General features: G+C 35.4%; 1 protein-coding gene across 5 annotated transcripts in view; it reads right to left on the bottom strand.

Moving 5' to 3' along the window:
- Nucleotides 1–24,784, bottom strand: part of POLK (DNA polymerase kappa) — a 78,155-nt gene that overhangs the window by 12,873 nt on the left and 40,498 nt on the right. For 3 of the 5 annotated variants that reach the window (XM_059062744.2, XM_067031164.1, XM_059062745.2), the window contains 6 exons: nt 21,471–21,623; nt 12,118–12,249; nt 8,853–9,006; nt 5,078–5,317; nt 3,792–3,916; nt 2,328–2,494 (listed from right to left, as the gene is read on the bottom strand). In XM_059062744.2, coding sequence (XP_058918727.1) covers nt 2,328–2,494; nt 3,792–3,916; nt 5,078–5,317; nt 8,853–9,006; nt 12,118–12,249; nt 21,471–21,623 — 971 coding nt within the window. The remainder of the gene's footprint in view (nt 1–2,327; nt 2,495–3,791; nt 3,917–5,077; nt 5,318–8,852; nt 9,007–12,117; nt 12,250–21,470; nt 21,624–24,784) is intronic. The other 2 variants (XM_059062747.2, XM_067031165.1) reach the window with 2 other exon arrangements.

Below are 24,784 nucleotides of genomic sequence, written 5' to 3'. Positions count from 1 at the left end.
TTTTAGTCAACCAAGATGATTTTACATCAGTTACCCTTTAGAGGTCTCAATGTTTTAGATTAAAAGTTATACATCATGAAATACAGTGAGTTTTTTAATCTAAAAATAAAACTATCACCAAAGAATATAGAAAGATATGCTAATATAATTACATGTGTGATGGATCAAGTCTATATCTATCAAAGAGAACAAATTTGAAAACAGGATGATATTATAAATTGTTTCCATTAAAAGTCTGAATATAAAAAATCACAACTTACATAAACCAACGGAAGGTAGTAGCATAATGGCTTGCAGTTATAAGATATAATTAAATTTTAAATAATTTAATATCCATTATCTAGTTTTTTGCCTAGTACATTAATGATAGCCTATTTATTATTCACTTATACCACTCTATAGAAACTCAGGAAAAATTTGCCATACAGCAATAGGACGATGATTGGGAATCTGAACTACCTAGTTTGGTTGGATTTCTAGCTGCTCTGGTAGGAGTAGTTAAAACCAAAAAGCTGAAATGACAAGTAGATTATTCATTTTCCTAATATTTCACAAACCAATTATGAATCAAGCACTGTTCTAGGCCTTGGAGATAACAGTAATCAACAAAACAGACCAAGTGTCTACCTTTAAGAAACTTATATTTTAGGGACTTCCCTGGTGGCACAGTGGTTAAAACTCCGTGCTCCCAAAGCAGAGGGCCTGGGTTCGATCGCTGGTCAGGGAACTAGATCCCACATGTGTGCCACAACTGAGAGTTCGCATGTCACAACTAAGGAGCCTGCAAGCCACAACAAAGGAGCCTGCCTGCCACAACTAAGACTCAGTGCAACCAAATAAATAAATTAAATAAATGTTAAAAAAAATAGTTACAAAGAAACATATCTTAGTGGAGGGAGACAAATAAACACAGCAGTAAATATGGAACAGGTTAGTAGGGGAGAAGTACTACAGATTAAAAAATAAAGCAAATTAGGGAAACAGAGAATGTAGATAGAAGGGAAGGTAAGTTTGCTATTTTATACTGTTAAAAATTACCTATGAATTTCACTTAAAAGCATTACCTGCATCTCTACCACAGGTTAATTAATATGTGCTATGTTATATTAAAAACTATATTGTTTTCAAGCACTATGGAAATAAAAAGAGGATAATTTTTGGATTAAAGAAGAAAGTTTTATTTCTCATCACCTTCATATACTGGATTATTTATAGTACTGTAATGTCTTTCTCTTATCTTTCATTATATCCACTCAAGATCAAAGTCAGCTACCTGGACTTGAAAGAATGAGGAGCATGGAGAGATGAGAAAAATAATAGCACATGCCTTGCAATCTCTGTAAGATTTAGCAGGTCTAATTGGTTAATCAAACTTATTTTATATGCCTCCTCAGTAATCTTCTTGTTTTCCTTTAGTTTAACTATACGAATATAAAAGAGTTATTTTGAGGGCAGGCTAACAAGATGATAACAAAATCGTAAAAATAGTACCCAGTGTTAATTTTCATTTCATTGTTTTTAGTGCCTTCTTTTCACCTACCCTAAATAGTGTACCCTTCTAGCTCTGGGATCCTTCTTTTCAAGACCTGGATGAAAGAGTGGCAGGGAGGAAACACAGGGCCTCTCCTCTAGCCGTTTCCTCTTCTCTTAGATCTTTGCATGGCTGGCCCCTTCAGGTCTCTGCCTCTGGAGAACCGCTGCCAACCACATCTCTTAACCCCCAAATCAACGTCTATGCCCCCACTCTGCCTTACTTTCTCCGTTTGTTTATTTGGTTACTTTTTATTTCCCACACTACTCTGAAAACTCCATGAAGGCGGGACTTTGTCTTGTTTACCGCTATTATCCCCAGTGCCTAGAACAGTGCCTAACACAAAGTACTCAGTACTGAATGAATGAATCATTTACAAATCTGGAAAAGAGAAGAAGTACAGGTAGTTCATGAAGGCTTTCAAAGACTCGTTAAGTCTACTTGCTTAAAGGGTGCGTTCTGGAGTATGAGCCATCTTTCTTACCCCCACAATCTGATCACCAGTATTCTTACGTTCTGAACAAAAACAAGGCAGGTACAGAAAAGAAAGCACCCATCATTCCTCTTACTCCTCTATCCAACTGCTGTAGTCAACAACCTAGGAGAGACTTTTTATTCCTCTTTTCCTTTTCTCTCACATCCAATCTTTTGACTCTAATTCAAAAATTATATTCTGAATTGAGCTAGCCTAAAAGAAATTTAAAACATGTTACCCTTGTAGTCTCTATCTCAATGGTGAAAACTGTTATTTCAGCAAATGATAAAGAAAAAGCAGAATAATTATAAATACAGATACCTTGCCAGGTGTGTTGAACCTAGACCCAGGGAAATATGAAGGAAATAATGCCAAGATGTTTCAGAGAAAAGGAGAGAAAGTAATGCCCTCTGTTGGTAGAGTTCTGTACAAGTAATGATTCCAAGGGCCTTCAACATTTTCTCTGTAACTTTTCCTATTCCAGAAACCTAGAAAAGAATCAATTTATCATTAATACATTTTAAAATTAAGATAAGAAATGATATTATAATCTCATCATACATTTTATAACTAATAAAAGGTATAAATAATGTGCCTAGTTTCAAAAGTCACACAAGAGAACGGCTTTAGTTACTTTTTGACTATATTTCCTAAACTAGTGTTCCATGAAAATTAAAAATTTTAAATTTCATGGAATTTTAAAAAAGCATCTTAAAAAGAGTTCTGTGGTCATATAAACTTGGGGAATGGTAGGATAAACAACTTTTTATTCCCTTTTAATTTTTTAAAATTGAAGTATAGTTGACATACATTATATTAGTTTCAGGTGTACAACACAGTGATTCAACATTTATATATGTTATGAATCAATCACCACGATAAGTCCAGTAATCATCTGTCACCATACAAAGTTATTATATTACTGACTATAGTCTCTATACTGTACATTACATCCCATGACATTTTTTTATAACTCCAAGTTTGTACCTCTTAATCCTCTTTACCTATTTTGCCCAACTCCCCACCCCCACCCCTCTGGAAACTACCAGTTTGTTCTCTGTAACAATGAGTCTGTTTCTAGGATAAACAAACTTTAAATGAACTTTTTTATTGTAAGAATTATGAATCTTCAGTAAATTAATATCTCTTGTGACCCACCAAGGGTGGTACATTCCAAAGTTCTTTGACCACAGAACGTTTTTTAACAGAACACCCATTCATACCTTAAAAATACATTGGAAAACACTGCTTTATAGCTACATCTTACATATACTAAGCTATTCAGTAGCCATTATACGTTATATATTTTGATATAGTCTTTCTTCTGAGCGTTGAAAATGTTTATTTAGAGTCACTAATATACATTATGTTGAGTCAGGAAAGCAAGCCCTAGAACATCATATAGAGTATAGTGCAATTATTATTTTTTAGAAAGCATATATATGCAGAACAATCTAGAAGCTGTAAAAAAATAATAAAATATACCCTTTCTATAATCCCTGAGGGATCATTTTACCATCTTAAAGATGGTAAAGTATTTGGGTTTTTTTTCTGGTCAAAAACAATTAAAATTCTAAATCTTTTCAACAAACTTTTTAACAGACAAGCTTCTTAAACCTCACTTTTAGGATTTCACAGAAAGATTTCTTCAAGTCCAAATTAAATCATCCATTATCATTCTTGCTTGTTAGCTATCATTTTAAAAATTTTCTGAAAGAATGATTACTATCATCCTAAATAGTATTTCTTCAGAACACCGAGTATATATATTGATGACAATTTCACCTTTCTAATGGGTAAGTCCTTGATGAAGTCCATCACAGCTTGTCTATTAGGAAGAATTTGGTATTGTCCATTTGGTTTATTCTTATCACTGCATACTTTCGCTAACATTGTATTTGGTGCAATGCCTTAAAAGAAGAACACTCTCATGACTCAAAGAACATGATATGTATGATTTTAAAATATGTGATAACAACACAGAAAAAAAATTAAATGCAAAAATCTGAAATGATGTGGAATGCTACTTTAAAAATAACGTTTGATTACTATCTATCTCCCCAGGGCTTGCTATGGTTTTAGGAAAAGGAATTGTATTAGTTATTGTGGCAGCAGAAATGAGGAATATTTAAATCTCCATGGTATTTTAAAGTCTAAGAGTAATTTCTGAGTTTAAGTGATATTATTAGTTTACTTACTATATTTTGTAGGAATACAGGGCTGTCTTACAGAAAAGATCGAGAATATAATTTAGGATGGATGTTTACTCTTTGAAAAGGTCTTCTGTATAGATTATCCACATAAGGAAAAAAAAATCAAAGATTCTGTTTCCAGTATATTTAAAACGATAATGAAATGTGTGTATCCTTTTTATGCTACTCACAAAGCAAATCACCCCTTTTCAGAGAGGTGTTTTATAATTTCTAGGTGTCTTAATGATTAAGATAACTTGAAATAGGTATATTCAACTATGGTCATCAAATAGTTCAATTTTTATACACATCTTTCTAAAATTTATTACATATTCTCATGCTTTGGCATAGGAAGAAAAGACTAACCCAATCATAATATGGCTTTCTTAAGATAATCTAGGGTCCTCATGAATATCAGTTTCTAAGCTAAAACACAGTGATACCCTCATGAGTTATTGGCATATGTAAAGCTCTTTTTCCCTTCACCAGATGATCCTATTGCTATGTTGCTAGTTGGTGTTGTTTCCTGTCTCATCCGTATTTTGTGTGGACATCTGTGGTCTCTCTTGCACTGTAAGTCTTCAAAGGGAAAACAAAGTATTATGTCCAAAACCAATTAAAATATATTTTGTGTTTCAAAAAAGATAGCTACATGAGCTTTATGATAAGTGTTTGCTTTGGACACATGGGCTTTTGTGCTTAATTCCAATTTACCTATAGGTTCACAGTATTCTGAATAGGTAAATTGTCAGAAGTTAATAAAAAAACAGCTAAGTAAAATGTTACTCTACCCTTTATAGTGAGAAACTACTAATATTACACTATGTTAGCTAGTCTGAAAATTATAACTACTGGAACCGTCAATATCCTTTTAAGTACCTGCACTGGCTGTCAGTGTAGTTTTTTGCTCGATTCTGAAACGAATTTCCTTTACCACTTCCTCAGCTGATGTTCCAAAAACAATTGAGTTTTGGAGTATTTGAAGATTATTCAGTTCTTCAAAGTTCACTTGGAAAGGATTTCCTGGGGACTGCAAATCAGGAGGACTATCTTCAAAAAGTAGAGGAGAGATGGATCGTTCCTGCTCATGCAGTTTATTAACTTTCTTTCCTGGTTTATCTAAATTATAAACAGGAACAGTAATTCATCTTCATTTTAAAAAGTACATACTTCATAAATTAGGTTTCCCTACAGTCTTTCTAAAGACAAAACAAATCTAGTTTAGTTTTCTTTCTAAGAACCAAGATCAGAAATGTTAGCATTTATATTTTTAACTGTTTACCAAAGAAAACACTGATTCTAAGTTTTTCTTAAAAGGAATATTATCCATTTCCACTGTATACATTTTAAAACAAAATATCTTATGTAAATATCAATAATTTTTGTACTGAAATTAATTGAAACCCAGAACTGGAATTAGGTTCACAGTACTTTTTTCTCAAAAAGATGAAAGGTTTTTTTCCTTTACTCATCTCTAGAGGAAAAAAAGAACTTTCTTAAATTAGAATTTAGGAATAAGGAAAAAGGCGTTAAGCAACATAGAGCAATTATGCCTGAAAGATAAATTTTGCTTTTGGAATGGGAAAAAAGCCTAAAAAATTTTTTCATTCATGGAAGAACTTTTCAAATGTTAAATAATCTGAATTTTCTTCTTTCAAATGTTGATTTTAATTTTGACTTGTTTGCTTATAAAGTATCACTTTTACTAAGAGCACATTTGAAATAAATAGAAATTACTTCTGGAAGTTATATTTCTTTAAATATATAAATTCTTAAGGTCTAATCAGATTAACCATGGTCCAAGTTTAAGAGCGAGAAGCCTTTATTATTATCAAAAGGCAGTAAACTAATGTTAATATTAAAAAGTAAAAAAACTAATCTGGTTATTATCTCATTTTAGTTGCATTTTTCATAAATGAACTGTGAAATACACTTAAATCTATACAGATACTAAAAATGTCCTTATGAACATATCCATTGAAGACTTTACTTTCCAGGCTTAATGGAGGAGAAATCAGTTGAAGTGTAAAATTTATAAAAACTAAGATTAACAACAGAGCTTTCTCATCCATTTCATAATTTTATTACACATAAATGTTTTCCAAATTAAGGTAAATACAGATGAAAAAATTAAATTTTTAGTTTCAAGACACATATACTTAAAAAATGAAGTTGGCCTTTTCAAAAGATATTATAAAGATAATATAAATAAAATGACAGACACCTAATTAGTTTCAAAATTTTAAGTATGTAATATGAATTAAATTACAGGCAGATATTTTCCAAATCTGAATTCCCAGGCCATATACAAAACAAGCCTTATTTTCAAACTTACACTAGCTGTTATTTATGTACTTTATTTAGTTCCTTTCATTTTCCATTATCTGGTTTTAAAATGCAGAGCAATTCAGGGGGATTAAGACTAAGGCACAACTGAAATGGTATTTACCTGGACCCTCTTTTTCCCAACTAGATGTGTGAAAGTCAAGGTAAAGAGCTACGGAAAACCTGCAGGCCACGTAAGGCACGTTCACAACCTCCTTCTGCAGTTCCTTATGCCATGTTTTGTACCTCATGCTTCTATCACACTGCCCTCAGGTGAGTCACTGATAGTAGGACACTACAGTAGAAAGCAAAGCATGCTGTTTTCAGGTTCATTGTTTAGAGCCGCTGCTGAATGGTGTAGTTATCGTTTCAATCTGTCTACTTCTCTGTGAGGCCTGGCTATGCAATCAACTGCTGAAGCGGTTTCTTATTTGCTTTCTGAAAGAAATATCTTTATAAGCCTCATAACTGAGGTAATCAGCAAATAAAAGTAAGGGTTCTTGTAATTTGAAACAGTAGGATTAAGATCCCATTGGGATGGCAAGTGCTAAAAAGTATACAGTACAGTATTTTAGTTTTTTACATTGCCTGGCACCATCTAGACTTATGAGAGAATAAACATAAAATAATAATAATTATTATTTTATTTCTTTACAGACTGCACCTTTTAGAAAAGGGGCAAACAGCAGAAAAATCCCTTGGACTTTAGAGGAAGATATATCAACCACCTGCCATGACTCCAACTCACTGTTGACAGCTTCTCTAGGCATAATGTGAAATCAGACATGCCTGAAAGTCCAGCCCACAGGGACTTATACATGAAAAAACAAAGTTAAACTATTTAAATTGCTTAAGAATATGAAATACATGAAGAGGAAAGTACATAAATAAATATGTTAAAAGCAACAGATATTAAAAATTCACATCCTCATGAGTGTGGACATATAAATGAAAAGAACATTAGCAGAGAATGAAAACATTTACCTTAGTCCCAATATAATTTTTTTATAACATATTGTGAAAGTAGTTATTATAGGAGACCCTCAGGGGATGCTTTGACATAACTATTTAATGGCTACCCTCCTTTCTCCTGTGAAAAGTAAGGAACTAACAAAGTTAAGATTTTAAGCAAAGTGACATTAGACTTTGTGTGTCACTTCCTCAAACAATAAAGTTATACTAAGAGCAGAAAACCTTTTGCTCCAAGCCTCTGTGTCCAGAAATTATGTTTGTTTATTGTTTAATATTTCTCTTAAAGAGAAAGACCTACCCCATTAGAACTCTAAGTAAGGTAATAAAATTATGATTCGATGTCCATACTAAATTTGCTCCAAAGATGTGAGCCCCAAACAATGGTAAAGTTAGAATTTTATGGCACTGAGGATCCACCATTTTTGCTTCAGGGAAAGCTACAAAGAGCTTCCCCCCTACTGCCTGTCCCCTTTGAAGCAGTTAATGAGTTGTACACATGAAACATGGCTATGGGTTTTGAGCAAACCCTCTATTTCTGCCTTTTCATCCAGGTGAACTTTGCTCAGGGGTCCAGGGCAGTGCTGGCATTTGAAGTAATCACACCTCTGACAGAGGACTGAAAGCAGTACGTGTATTATCTGCATGATTTTTGGCATTGTTTTGGGTAGGTAATAAGGGGCTCATTTGAAAAAAGCCTTGGGGTCATAAAACTTGTTTCATTATATATAAAAAGAATCAAAATAAGATCTAAGGCCAAGAAGAGAGTTGGGAGTCATTAATTTTCACAAGGTTAAGAACAGTAATCACTGTATAAACAGATTATAGAAAATTTGGGAAATAAAGAAAAAAAATACCCATCCAATGTTTTGATATGTTCGAGGCTAATTAAAAAAGAATCTATTTTCTATTAACAGCTACATAAAAAGGCCACCATAAACAAAGAACCTCCTCAGATTCAAGGCAATCCAATAAGTTATATCTTATGGAAAAAACTGCTATGAAATTACTTTGTTTAGGGACTTTGCACACTTTTAAAGTCTAGAGATTTAACAATCTCATTTGGTTTAAAAGTGGCATTCCACACATTTATCTCAGAAAACCCACTTGGTTGTGCCGTGCAGCTTGTGGGATCTTAGTTCCCCAACCAGGGATCAAACCCATGCCCCCTGCAGTGGAAAGCGTGGAGTCCTAACCACTGGACCACCAGGGAATTCCCTGATTTTTCATTTTTAATACTTTTTCATAATAAAGCTATATTTAGTCCCACACCTATGCATCCTAATGAGTTAACTGGTTAATTCAAAGGATTTTTTGTTTGGTTTTTTTTTCAGTCTGAGCATTCTAATAAATTGCTTACCATTTTCTAGAGAGTTCCCTGTTTTGATGAAATACTTCCTTTTGTCCTCAGGCCAATTTTGTCTTTCCTCTAAATGCTTTGTTATATTCACGTAAGCTTCATCAAGACTCATGGCCATAAAATTGGGATCATAATCAGCAAGTATTTCTTTAACCTTCAAAAGGAACAAAATGGTTTAATTTTGCTGCCAAAGCAAAACGTGCCACATACAGCTGATAAGAAACATTAATATTCTTACTTTGCAACTATAGTAAGGATTCTATAATCAATAGCTCATGGATTTAGAGAATAAATAATTTACTGCTAGGGCAAGTTTGTCCAAATTCTCTTTTGTATTAAAATAGATCACAAAGGCAGAAGACCATGAAATAGCTTCATTTGATACAATCTCTATTTAGCCACCTATATCTATATATAATAAGGGATTCAAATAAACAACAACATCATTCTGATAGGCCCTGAAAAAAATGGTTAAGCAACATAATTTTAGGTGGCAAGTCAAAAGCAGAAGTGGGAACAATAGGATCCTGCTCTCCCTTACCTTTTACGATCGTTTTTGTTCTTTTTTTTTAGGTAAGAAGTGGATTTATTTAGTTAGTTAGTTAATTTAAAATTTTATTTATTTATTTTTGGCTGCATTGGGTCTTCTTTGCCGCGCGCGGGCTTTCTCCAGTTGTGGCGAGCAGGGGCTACTCTTCGTTGTGAAGTGCAGGCTTCTCATTGTGGTGGCTTCTCCTGTTGCAGAGCACTGGCTCTAGGTTTGCAGGCTTCAGTTGCTGTGGCACATGGGCTCAGTAGTTGTGGCTCATGGGCTTAATTGCTCCACAGCATGTGGGATCTTCCCAGAACAGGGATTGAACCCATGTCCCCTGCACTGGCAGGCAGATTCTTAACCACTGCGCCACTAGGGAAGTCCCAAAGTGGACTTGTTTAGAGAGAGACACACTCCACAGCCAGAGCAAGGGCCATTTCAGAAGGCGAGAGCAGCCTTGGGAGAAACACACTCCACAGACAGAGTGAGGGTCATATCAGAAGGTGAGAAAGGCCCGTTTTTGTTCATTTTAAAAAGGAATAATCTTACATGAAGGTATTATGTTGCTTTAGAAAGTAGTTCTACTCCAATTAAATATAATATGTCCATAAAACTCCACTCAGTACACACATTAATGCATGTATCCATTCAAAAAACAAAAATCAGGATTTAGAATGGAAAAGATGACAAAATCTGTAGTGTAAGTCTGTGTCTATATTAAATGATGGGGAAAAGTCTGGAGTTGCATCTTGGGATAAAAGAAATATGTAAAGAGATCAGAATCTCTGCATGATTCCAGAAATGCCTTTTATATAAGAGTTTTATTATATGAAAGTATGAATTTTTTTTAACCACTGACGTATTAGCTGAAGTTAGAGGAACTGGTTGCCAGAATAATATGTATATTAGAAAAACATACTTGCTGAATTATGTTATGTTTCACCTAGTATTTAAAAGCTGTCTGCCATATCATGAGAAAACTTTTTTGATGTTTTATAAAAAGAAAGCATTTTAGCTTAATATAATTATGAACAGTTGAGTCAAAGGTAATTTTAGAAAATGGTGACATAAAACTTGGCCAAGCTTTACTCAGAGAGTACCTTAATTAGCTTTGTTCTTGTAGAAGAAACCAATTCTACAATGTGCTCAAATGGAATCTTTCTAGTGAAAATGAAACTCTGGAAGGTCTGTAGTTGGCAGCCAACTAAGATTATTCTGAATGAGAAGTACTCTCTGGAGACAATGAATACTCACTAACTTCCTTTACATAGGATACTGCTTTAAGAACAAAAATAGACAGACTCCAGTAAAAATCAAGCACTTAGGCTTGGAGAGCAGTCAAAGCTATTCCATTCTTTTTGGATAAAACAAAAATGGCTTTTTCTTAAACGTTTAAACCAAGCCATAAATATTAATGCATTTATAATCAGTGAATTTGCACTGTAGTTTATTTACAGATAAGAATCCATTTGTCATCTGCAAATAAACTAGTTAGATCCTGATTGAATTTAAGAAAGATTTCTCCATCTTATGTAAATAACTAAAGAGAACTAAAAACAATTTAGTTCTCATTGTCGTACTGTCAGAAGTTTTACTTAAAGTAGAAGCTAAAAAAATTCTTACAAAATCTTTGAAGGGTTTTCAAACTTATTAAAAGCTTATAATATTTATGGTTGGCATTTTATCTCTACTTAAGAATACAGTAAAACAGATAAGCAGTAACCTGTGTGAATCTGCTTCTCCTTCCCCACCACCTCTGCAGATGTAGGCACAAAAGCACTTGCTTCCACAGGCTGTTTTTGAAAGAATTTTTAAAAACTTATAAAAAACTGGGGGTGGAGTATCATTTTGATTTGGGGGAGGTTTCACTGCTAGGGGAAATGAGGTGGAATACAAATAAGAAGAGTGAATCATCTAAAGACAATTTATGAGACTAAATGGTAATAAGTGGGAGGCCAGAGTTTTTAAGTGTTTCCATTCAGACAGTAGGCTTTAACACACTGCATTTTGCCACAGTAGTCTAAAAATGTTTGAGGTGGTATACTAAAATTTCAATTTATGACTGAAGTTTTAGCAGTGTCATGATCCAGTTGTTACCACAATTAGAGAAAAGGGCAGTTTGTCATATATGACAGTTTAGGCAATTTTAGTGAATAATCAAATCTTTATTTTCCAGAGAACCTTTTCAAAGCAATAGATTATTCCCCTTTTTCTTTGATTACAGCCTTCTGGATATTAAATGCTCATAAGCACCTTCCCTAGATTATGGGGCAAGGAGAGCAGCTAATCAAAATAAGTTAATTTTGTTACTATTTAAAAACATTGATAAAAAGTTTATTCAGAAAAGAGCTTGGAATTAATGACTTGGAATTAATTCTGTAGATTATAAATATAAGGTGATTCTAGAAGAAAATGTACATTGCACATTAACAGAAAAATAGCTAAAGTTAACTTAGGTTATAATTAAGTAAATTCAGAGTTTTCTGGGGAGATAAGAGTTTTCTATGCAGACAGAAAAACACATGGAAAAGCAAAGAACTGGGAAATAGAAGAGTGTATTCTGGACACATATGCAGCTCAGTATTTGACATGTAAGCTGAGGAAGTGGTAGAAGGGAGACTTAAAGGGATAAGCTAAGGCTAAATTCTGATGTGCTACAGTATATGGACTTGACTCTGTAGATGATAGGAAATCAGCAGAAGGCTATAAGTAGGGGTGAGACATCAGACTTACCTCTCTACTCACAGCTCGGTATTTGTCAAAGTTTGGGGGCACTATAATAAGTTGTGGGCAGAGTCTTTTTGCAATGAATCCTGGCATGGCTGCACGAACACCAAATCTCCTTGCATGGTAATTCGAAGTAGACTGAAAGAAAATGGATCACATGGGGAAAAACATTCAAACCTAAATGGACATATTGATCAATGCTTTTAAAAGAAACATTACTGATATGCATTTTCAATTCAAGGACATTTCTTTTATAGGCCACTGTCTCAAATCAAGCTTTGATTTTATCCTGTTATGGTACAACACCATGACCCTCTCCCACTGCTGTACCATATTTATAACGTGACATGAGGTAATAAGCAAGACTGTGCTAATAAAAAGGTTCTCTTATGTTTCCAGTAACTAAACTTCTTTAGTTTTAATGCATACCTGTAATATAGTATATATAAAAGTTTAGATGATAGTGGGTGATGTTACATTAAAGTAATAATATAGTAGTACTCAAGTAATAGTTATAAAGCAATACAGTACAAATAGTATAGAAGTTACAAAAAGTAATAGTATGCAAAGTAATGGTATAGTATAATAGTATGGATTTGGAATTTTGTAAATTTTCGATCTAGAAAAAAAACAAAACAAAGTTCTAATATATGGTCAGTAAATTAAGTCTCAAACATGAAATGATTAAAGCATAATAGAACTTTAAAAATTAAGCTTTATTTCTTAATGCTTGAATATCTTTTTTGGTAAAAACATTTTGACTAGGAGATGGTATTAAACAATTATGAGAGTGTTGCAGCAAAAATAGAACTGAGACTTTTGTTTTCTGATAAACAAGGAAAATAAGGAAACAATAAATAGGCTGGGGAAAAAACATAAACAGGACTGAAAGAGTTAAGCAACCTTGGTTATTCTTTAGCTGTTACTACTAACAAACACTTGTAGCTAGACTTGTCCTTCACAAAGCTGATTACTCTCTGACTCCATACAAATTACCCTTTGCACCTGGCACTTCTTCTCCCCCTACACTCCCTTGTAGCACTCTTCATTTCAGAAAGAAGGTCACTGCGGATAATCACTGTCACCAGACCCAGCTGCTGAGCCTCCCAATGCCAGCTATGGCCATGAATTTGAAGAAGAAAAGAAATGCAAGATCTTCATTACTTTGAGCCTTATCACCTACCCTAGACCACGAGCCCCAGGCTATACAAACTTCCCCTATTACCCAGGGAAGGGGCACAGCTCTTGAGGTGCTACCCTGCTGTGTTACTCCCTTTGCCTGGCAAAAGGAATAAAGCTACTCTTTTCTCCCTCCTCCAGACTCTGTATTTTTTATTCGGCATTGGTGGACAGGGAGCCAAAATTTTGTCATCAAGAGTGAAAAGAACATTATTTATTAAATCCTGTTGATGAAGATACCTGACAACAATCTAGATTAATGTGGCAGGCCATAGTACCATTTAGAAAAAACTAATCACAAATGGAATCTTTGGAATCTCAACTGAAAATTCAAAGAAAGCAAACAAAATCTACTAAATGAAAACATGATTTCAGAATGATAATATAAATTTGCCATTAATGGTTTTCAAAATGGTGTTTAAGAAATCTTGATAGTATTCAAAACTATGCTAATCCTTGGTCAATATTCTGGACTAGAAAGTGCAAACAGCACTTGAAGGACAAACCAATGTTTTAAATATAAATAAATCTAATAGAATTGATATAAAAGCTAGATCTACAGTAGAGTACAAACACAATTTTAGATATGATTTCCTTTAACTTTTAGGTTTGTGGGGGATTATAAATCACAGCCACAACCTTTTACAGTTCCTCCTGTTCAAAGGTGGGTTCTGGTTCCTCATACCAAGAGACTTGGTTGTGACTTGCTTTGACCAAAAGAATGTGAGGGAGTGACATTATGTGAGTCCTGAAACCTATGCATTAAAAAGTCTGCAGCTTCTGGAGAGATTGGTTCAAGATGGTGGAGTAGGACGTGTGCTCACTCCCTATTGCAAGAGCACTGGAATCACAACTAACTGCTGAACAACCATCAACAGGAAGACACTGGAACTCACCAAAAAAGGTACCCCATATCCAAAGACAAAGGAGAAGCTGCAATGAGACAGTAGGAGGGGCACAATCACAATAAAATCAAATCCCATAACCGCTGGGTGGGTGACTCACATACTGGAGAACAATTATACCACAGAAGTCCACCCACTGGAGTGAACCTTCTGAGGCCCACATCAGGCTTTCCAACCAGGGGTGTCCAGCACGGGAGAAGGAATTCCCAGAGAACCAGACTCTGAAGGCTATCAGAATTTGACTGCAGGACTTCTACAGGATGAGGGAAAACAGAGACTCTGCTCTTGGAGGGTACACATGAAGTAGTGTGCGCATCAGGATGCAGGGGGAAAGAGCAGTGACCCCACAGGAAACTGAACCAGACCTACCTGCTAGTCTTGGAGGGTCTCCTGCAGAGGCAGGGGGTGGCTGTGGCTCACTGTGGGGACAAGGGCACTGGCAGCAGAAGTTCTGGGAAGTACTCCTTGGCGTGAGCCCTCCCAGAGTCCGCCATTAGCCCCACCAAAGAGCCTGTAGGCTCCAGTCCTGGGTCGCCTCAGGCCAAACAACCAACAGAGAGGGAACTCAGGTCCACCCATTAGCAGACAAGCGGATTAAAGTTTTACTGAGCTCTGCCCACCAGAGCAACACCCAGCTCTACCCACCACCAGTCCCTCCCATCAGGAAAATTGCACAAGCCTCTAAGATAGCCTCATCCACCAGAGGGCAGACAACAGAAACAAAGAGAACGACAATCCTGCAGCCTGTGGAAAGAAAACCACATTCACAGAAAGATAGACAAAATGAAAAGGCAGAGGGCTATGTACCAGATGAAGGAACAAGATAAAATCCCAGAAAAACAACTAAATGAAGTGGAGATAGGCAACCTTCCAGAAAAAGAATTCAGAATAATGATAGTGAAGATGACCCAGGACCTCAGAAAAAGAATGGCGGCAAAGATCGAGAAGATGCAAGAAATGTTTAACAAAAACCCAGAAGAATTAAAGAAGAAACAGAGATGAACAATACAATAACTGAAATGAAAAATACACTAGAAGGAATCAATAGCAGAATAACTGAGGCAGAAAAACAGATAAATGACCCGGAAGACAGAATGGTGGGATTCACTGCTGTGGAACAGAATAAAGGAAAAAAGAATGAAAAGAAATGAAGACAGCCTAAGAGATCTCTGGAACAACATTAAACACAAAAACATTCTCATTACAGGGGTCTCAGAAGGAGAAGAGAGAGAGAAAGAACCCGAGAAAATATTTGAAGAGATTATAGTCAAAACTTCCCTAACATGGGAAAGGAAATAGCCACCCAAATCCAGGAAACTCACAGAGTCTCAGGCAGGATAAACCCAAGGAGAAACATGCCAAGACACATACTAATCAAATTGACAAAAATTAAAGACAAAGAAAAATTATTAAAAGCAACAAGAGAAAAAAGCCAAATAACATACAAGGGAACTCCTATAAGGTTAACAGCTGATTTCTCAACAGAAACTCTACAAGCCAGAAGGGAGTGGCATGATATATTTAAAGTGAGGAAAGGGAAGAAACTACAACAAAGAGTACTCTACCCCGCATGGAACTCATTCAGATTCGACCGAGTAATCAAAACTTTCACAGACAAGCAAAAGCTAAGAAATTCAGCATCACCAAACCAGCTGTACAACAAATACTAAAGGAAATTCCCTAAGTGCGAAACACAAGAGAAGAAAAGAACCTACAGAAAAAAACACAGAACAATTAAGAAAATGGTAATAGGAACATACTTATCAATAATTACCTTAAATGTGAATGGATTAAATGCTCCAACCAAAAACTCTGGTTCACTGAATGGATACAAAAATAAGACACATGTAAATGCTGTCTACAACAGACCCACTTCAGACCTAGGGACACATACAGACTGAACGTGAGGGGATGAAAAAGATATTCCATGCAAATGGAAATCAAATGAAAGCTGGAATAGCAATACTTATATCAGATGAAATAGGCTTTAAAATAAAGAACATTACAAGAGACAAGGAAGGACACTACATAATGATCAAGGGATCAATCCAAGAAGACATAACAGTTATAAATATATATGCACCCAACATAAGAGCACTTCAATACATAAGGCAAAGGCTAACAGCTATAAAAGAGGAAAGCGACAGTAACACAATAATAGTGGGGGACTTTAACACCTCACTTACATCAATGGACAGATCATCCAAACAGAAAATTAATAAGGAAACACAACAGACCAGAAAGATTTAATTGATATTTATAAGACAATCCATCCAAAAACAGCAGATTACACTTTCTTCTCAAGTGTGCACGGAACATTCTCCAGGACAGATCACATCTTGGGTCACAAATCAAGCCTCAGTAAATATAAGAAAACTGAAATCATTACAAGCATCTTTTCTGACCACAACGCTATGAGAATAGAAATCAATTACAGGGAAAAAAACGTAAAAAACACAAACACATGGAGGCTAAACAGTATATTACTAAACCAAGAGATCACAGACGAAATCAAAGAGGAAATCAAAAAATACCTGGAGACAAATGACAGTGAAAACACGATGATCCAAAACCTATGGGATGCAGCAAAAGCAGTTCTAAGAGGGAAGTTTATAGTAATACAATCCTGCCTCAAGAAACAAGAAAAATATCAAAAAAAAACCTAAGCTCACACCTAAAGCAACTAGATAAAGAACAAACAAAACCCAAAGTTAGCAGAAGGAAAGAAATCATAAAGATCAGAGCAGAAATAAATGAAATAGAAACAAAGAAAACAGTATCAAAGATCAATAAAACTAAAAGCCGATTCTTTGAGAAGATAAACAAAATTGATAAACAATTAGCCAGACTCATCAAAAAAAAGAGGGAGAGGACTCAAATCAGTAAAATTAAAAATGAAAAAGGAGAAGTTACAACAGACACCACAGAAATACAAAGTATCATAAGAGACTACTACAAGCAATTCTATGCCAATAAAATGGACAAGCTGGAAGAAATGGACGAATTCTTAGAAAGGTATAACCTTCCAAGACTGAACCAGGAAGAAGTAGAAACTGTGAGAAGACCAATCACAAGTAATGAAATTGAAACTGTGATTAAAAATCTTCCAACAAACAAAAGTCCAGGACCAGATAGATGGCTTCACAGGTGAATTGTATCAAACATAGAGAAGAGCTAACATCCATCCTTCTCAAACTCTTCCAAAAAAGTGCAGAGGAAGGGACACTCTCAAACTCATTCTACGAGGCCACCATCACCCTGATACCAAAATCAGACAAAGATACTACAAAAAAGGAAAATTACAGACCAATATCACTGATGAATATAGATGCAAAAAGCCTCAACAGGGCTTCCCTGGTGGCGCAGTGATTGAGAATCCGCCTGCCGACGCAGGAGACACGGGTTCGTGCCCTGGTCCGGGAAGATCCCACGTGCCGCGGAGCAACTAAGCCCGTGAGCCATGGCCGCTAGGCCTGCGCGTCCGGAGCCTGTGCTCCGCAACGGGAGAGGCCACAACAGTGAGAGGCCCGCGTACCGAAAAAAAAAAAAAAAAAAAGCCTCAACAACATACTAGCAAACAGAATCCAACAACACATTAAAAGGATCATACACCATGATCAAGTGGGATTTATCCAAGGATGCAAGGATTCTTCAATATATGCAAATCAATCAATGTGATAACACCATATTAACAAACTGAAGAATAAAAACCATATGATCAATAGATGCAGAAAAAGCTTTTGACAAAATTCAACACCCATTTAGGATAAAAACTCTCTAGAAAGTGGGCATAGAGTGAACCTACCTCATCATAATAAAAGCCATATATGACAAACCACAGCAAACATCATTCTCAATGGTAAAAAACTGAAACCATTTCCTCTAAGATCAGGAACAGGACAAGGATGTCCACTCTCGCCACTCTTATTCAACATAGTTTTGGAACTCCTAGCCAAGGCAATCAGAGAAGAAAAAGAAAGAAAGAAAGAAAACAAATTGGAAATGAAGAAGTAAAACGGTCACTGTTTGCAGATGACATGATACTATACATAGAGAATCCTAAAGATGCCACCAGAAAACTACTAGAGCTAATCAATGAATTTGGTAAAGTTGCGGGATACAAAATTAATGCACCGAAATCTTTTGCATTCCTATACACTAACAATGAAAGATCAGAAAGAGAAATTAAAGAAACAATCCCATTCACCACTGCAACAGAAAGGATAAAATACCTAGGAATAAACCGACCTAAGGATGTAAAAGACCTGTACTCAGAAAACTATAAGTCACTGATCAAAGAAATCAAAGATGACACAAACAGATCAAGAGATATAGCATGTTTGTGGACTGGAAGAATCAATATAGTGAAAATGACTATACTACCCAAAGCAACCTAGAAGATTCAATGCAATGCCTATCAAATTACCAATGGCATTTTTTACAGAAGTAGAACAAAAATCTTAAAATTTGTATGGAGACACAAAAAACCCCGAATAGCCAAAGGAATCTTGAGAGAAAAAAACAAAGCTGGAGGAATCAGACTCCCTGACTTCAGACTATAGTATAAAGCTACAGTAATCAAGAAAATATGGTACTGGCACAAAAACAGAAATATAGATCAATGGAACAGGATAAAAAGCCCAAAGATAAATCCATGCACCTATGGTCAACTAATCTATGACAAAGGAGGCAAGGATATACAATGGAGAAAAGACAGTCTCTTCAATAAGTGGTGCTGGGAAAACTAGACAGCTACATGTAAAAGAATGAAATTAGAACACCCCTAACACCATACACAAAAATAAACTCAAAATGGATTAAAATGTAAATGTAAGACCAGAAACTATAAAAGTCTTAGAGTAAAACATAGGAAGAACACTCTTTGATACAAATCACAGCAAGATCATTTTTGACCCACCTCCTAGAGTAATGGAAATAAAAACAAAAATAAACAAATGCGACCTAATGAAACTTAAAAGCTTCTGCACAGCAAAGGAAACTATAAACAAGATGAAAAGACAACCTTCAGAATGGGAGAAAATATTTGCAAAGAAATCAACGGACAAAGGATTAATCTCCAAAATATATAAACAGCTCATGCAGTTCAATATTTAAAAAACAAACAACCCAATCCAAAAATGGTCAGAAGACCTACAGAGACATTTCTCCACAGAAGACATACAGATGGCCAAGAGGCACATGAAAGGCTGCTCAATATCACTAATTATTAGAGAAATGCAAATCAAAACTACAATGAGGTATCTCCTCACACCGGTTAGAATGGGCATTATCAGAAAATCTACAAAGAACAAATGCTGGACAGGGTGTGGAATAAAGAGAACCCTCTTGCACTGTTGGTGGGAATGTAAACTGATACAGCCACTATGGAGAACAGTATGGAGGTTACTTAAAAAACTAAAAAACCATAATAAAAACCCAGCAAAAACCATAATTCAGAAAGATACATGTACCCCAATGTTCACTGCAGCACTATTTACAAAAGCCAGGTCATGGAAGCAACCTAAATGCCCATCAACAGACAAATGGATAAAGAAGATATGGCACATATATACAATGGAATATTACTCAGCCATAAAAAGGAATGAAATTGGGTCATTTGTAGAGATGTGGATGGACTTAGAGACTGTCATACAGAGTGAAGTAAGTCAGAAAGAGAAAAACAAATATTGTATATTAACGCATATATGTGGAATCTAGAAAAATGGTACAGATGAACTGGTCTGCAAGGCAGAAATAGAGACAGAGATGTAGAGAACAAACGTATGGACACAAAGTGAGGAAAGTGGTGATGGAGGTGTGATGAATTGGGAGATTGGGATTGACATATATACACTAATATGTATAAACTAGATAACTAATAAGAACCTGCTGTATAAAAAATAAATTTAAAAAAAAGTCTGCAGGTTCTGCCTTTGCTTTTGTGGGATCCAGCAAAAGATCTTGTGTTAGATTACAAAATGATGATGCACCACGTGGAGTGGAAAGCTCATAGCTGGAAGCATGTTAGTGAAGCCATTTTGGATCCTTCAGCCCCAGCTAAATAGGCCCAGCCAACCCCAAGTGGAGTAGAGGTGAACCATCCCCATCGTCCTCTGCTCAAATTACAGAGCCATGAGCATAAATGGGTGTCCAGTAAGTACTGAAGGGGTTCATATACATAATTTCACATAAATATATGGTGATATATATTCTTAATAAAATTAAATATATTTTTTTCAAATATTAGTTGATGATTTGTAGGAGGGGAGAGTATCCTTTCCTATGAACACTACTTTGGAACCAGGATTGTTAGTTGCCTGCATACTTGTGGGAGCAGAGATAATGAACAAACAGATTACAGTTTTATAATAAAATAACTCGGGAATCAGGTTAATAGTTATCTAAGGCATTGAAAGGAGTAGAACAGGAAAGGATCTTCCTTATTTCTTTTGTATTTTTTTAATACCAAAACCCATATACTCCAGATGCTGTTTCTAATTCCCAACACATTTTTAGCTACACACAGCTATCCTGGTCACCTTTATCTTCTATGGTGAGGGTGGCAATGAGGAAAAGCAACAGAGTCATAGAAGTGCAAAGGTTTCAAGTCATGGAAAAAACCACTTAATTACAGTACTTACATTAATGAAACATGTTACTCCAAAACTGGTGTTGGCAAACTTTTTCTGTAAAGGTTCAAATACTTTAGGCTTTGCAGATCATATGGCCTCTGTTGCAATTACTAAACTCTGCTCTTTTAATGAAACAATAATAAATGAATGGGTGTGACAGTATTTCAATAAAATTTTTTAACTTTTTATTGAAGTATAGTTGATTTACAATGTTGTGTTCAATAAAATTTTATTTACAAAATAAGGCAGCAGGCTGGATTTGGCCTGTAGGCCACTGTTTGCAAACCTCTGCTTTAGAATAACATTTCCTTTTCTTTCTTTTTCAATTCTCTTTAACTAGAACAGTTACTTAAGAAAAATATAATTTGCAACAGTAAGATACAATGCCACTCTACCATTTACCAGGTTCATAACTTTGGGGACATTATTAAACCCCTCTCTGAGTTTGTTTTCTTATCTGTCAAATGGAAATAAAAATTTGTACCTCAAGTGATGTTGAAAGGATTCAGTAATTGAACACATATAAATACGCTGATAGAACTGGTAGAACTCAATAGTCTTTCTCCTTCGTGAACCAGTAAGGATTACTTGAATATGAATATGTCATGAACTTCCTATTTGTCTTTGATCTTTATCTACTTACCAACATACTCACTGATCCTACAGCAATGGGTTTATCCTTCAGTTCTGGATTGTCCCTCATTTCTACAGCTGCATAGAAAGCATCCATGTCAATGTGTACTATGGTATTGTTCAGATCCCGGCTGTGTTCCAATTCCATTGCAAATCTGTCAACCTTAATTTTTAAAAAGTTAACATACTTTAGACAACACAATATTGAAATACCACTAATTATAACACTAATCTCTCTTTTTTTTTTTTTGGCCAAGTGACTTGTGGGATCTTAGTTCCCCAACCAGGGATCGAACCTGGCCCCATGGCAGTGAAAGAACCAAGTGCTAACCACTGGACTGCCAGGGAATTCCCAACACTAATCTTACTTTTAGTAGGTGTCAATTTGTCTCTGTCTGTCCATCCATCCATCTAGCTACCCACTCACGCACACATCCCGACACCTATCTATGTATATTCGATTATTATTTATTAAGGCTTTTATTTTCATGAACATAGGCAGTCTGTTCTCAAATATCATTCCCTACTAACTCTTTCATTTTTCAATACCCACAAGTACATAACAGGTACTTAATAAATATTTACTGAATGAATAAAGCATTCCAACTGTTTATATATCAAATGATTCTACTGCTTTATAAATTTGGAAAACAACTTACTGTAACTAAAAACTTTGGTTTAGGTAAAATAAACAACTCCCACCTGACTCATAATATTAACATCTTAAAATATTAACAAAGGAAATGTACAATAAAAGATTATACTTCTTTGGCATATGTTGTTTATGCTGAATACTATCGTACAATCGATTGTCCTACGGCATACTGTAAACATTTCCTCTGTACCATTGCTTTTATAAGGCTAAAATTTGATAACTGTTAGTCTATTCAAATCAAAATTGAAAATTTAATCTGTAATTTATCCTTTCATGAAATTTCAACATATATAAATATATCAAATATAACAGTGAAGAATCTTTAAGGAATTTTTTTTGTTTCTTTACAGAAAAAGAGTTGGATTGATAAGAAAGGAGAAAGAGAAATGAAAGAAATAACCAAAGTAGGGCAGTGAGAAAATGATTTATGTAGCAGACATACCCATTCCCAAGTGTTCCTTTTTGGGGCCTCTACTATACAGGCTGAAAAAGCTAAATACACAGTTTTCTAACTTCCCCTGCAGCTGGGGGTGGCTGTGTGACCATTTTGATCTAGTAACATATAAGGAAGTCAGTAAGAGCATTAAGTAAAATCATGAAGAGAAGAGAAAAGAAAGCTATTGAATGAAACAGAATACATAAAGAGCATGGAAGAGTGTCTTGGCACATGGTACAAGTTCAATAAATGCAATCTATTACTAAAAGGATCACTGGAGAACTGCATAACAAAGCAGTAAAAAATTAAGGGAAAAGCAGCCAGAAAGAAATAAGCAAGTGGGGTGAGCTCTGGAATGAAAGCAATTTCCATCATGTGGAGATCCCTAGAGTAGGTTTCCTAAAAGATGGAGAGTTTCAGGGGCATAATTTAGCTTTTTCCCCTCGTTGGACTTCAACCTTGTTTTCATTCTCCAGAATTTTTTTTTCAACGTCTTCCTTCTTAACATTATAGTGACGCCTGGCCTACTAGCTACAAGTTAAAAACACAACTCCTCTCTTTTTAAAAAAAAATTCTTTCTTTCTTTATTTATGGCTGCGTTGGGTCTTTGTTGCCGCGTGCAGGCTTTCTCTCGTTGTGGTGAGCAGTGGCTACTCTTCATCGCGGTGTGCTGGCTTCTCATTGTGGTGGCTTCTTTTGTTGTGGAGCACGGGCTCTAGGTGCACAGACTTCAGTAGTTGTGGCACATGGGCTTCAGCAGTTGTGGCACACGGGCTTAGTTGCTCTGCGGCATGTGGGATCTTCCCGAACCAGGGCTCGAACCCGTGTCTCTTGCATTGGCAGGTGGATTCTTAACCACTGCACCACCAGGGAAGCCCCGTAACTCCTCTTTTAGAAACAATCACCCTGATTCATATTTGTCTCCAGTAGCCACAGTGAGACTTTCTATAGGGTCCATTCCTGTTTAGGCTGCAACTCACTGAATAACCTGGGGTGCTCTGGGCCTTCTTCAGGCTGTTCCTCTGTGCAGAATGCCCTTCCTAGTTCTGTCACCAACCCTTCAAGGATCAGCTCAGATGTGTCTCTGTAACTTCATTGGATCTCTGTCCTCTATGCCACAGAATTCAATGTTCCCTTACTTGTTTTCCTGCTCTTACTATGGCACTTACTGTAATATTAGACTCTAAATTGTGAGTTCCATCAGGAGAAAGACCTTATCTGCTTTCAAAAGTTTTCCTCAAAGGGAGATTAAAGGGTACAAACTTCCAGTTACAAAATAAATGAGTCACAAGGATGAAGTGTACGGCATGGGGAATAATACTGTAATAACTTTGTATGATGACAGATGGTAACTATAGACTTATCCTGGTGATCATTTTGTAACATATAGAAATATTTAATCACGATATTGTGCACCTGAAACTAACATAGTGTTATAGGTCAATTGACCTACTTCAGTTAAAAAAATAGTTGAGTAAGATTTGGGGTCTAAGGTACAGTATGATAACTATAGCTAACAATACTGTACTGATATGTGAAAGTTACTAGAATGTAAATTTTAAAGGTTCTCACAATGAAAATAAATAATGGTAACTATGTAAACAAGCAAAGAAACATAAATTCTTTCCTCATTAAAGAGAAAGGGAGGAGAGACTTGTACACTCATTTATACATATCAGTATAAATTTTATTCTTTTATATATATATTTATTCCATATATATAATATATATATTTCTGATTAAAAAAGAGAAAGTAGTATTTGTAGAAAAAGTTTGGAGAAGGCTAATCTCATGCAGTGAGAGACCACACCTAATAAATGGAACTTTTTAACATTACTCCAATTTATCATCCAGATTTAAAATAACTATTTCTTCCAGTACTTCAATTTCAAACTAGAGAATAGCATCCTGACATAAAAAAAGATGTAAACAATTCATGGAGACTAATAAAAACAAGGGTAGATTAAAAATGACTCTATCAATCCAGAAAATGTGCCTTAGATTTGAGTCAACTGAGAATAAGGGAGCAGCATCTGAAATACCTTAACCCAGAAACGCTGAAAAGGAAAAAGATAATAAATAGAAAACAAACCAAATGGGAAAAATTTCTCCTTAGACTCATACATTAATACTATGACAGTTTCCTCAGCAATCTATTGTCTTTTCTGTGCTTAAAACAAGTGTACAGGTGCCAAAAGGAAACCTCACCACTGAATGACTCACACATTTCACT

This window comes from Kogia breviceps, chromosome 4 (genome assembly GCF_026419965.1).
Source record: "Kogia breviceps isolate mKogBre1 chromosome 4, mKogBre1 haplotype 1, whole genome shotgun sequence".
In the NCBI taxonomy this organism is placed as follows: domain Eukaryota; kingdom Metazoa; phylum Chordata; class Mammalia; order Artiodactyla; family Physeteridae; genus Kogia; species Kogia breviceps.
The sequence above is the reverse complement of the archived record's forward strand: the minus strand, read 5'-3'. Positions and strand labels throughout refer to the sequence as shown.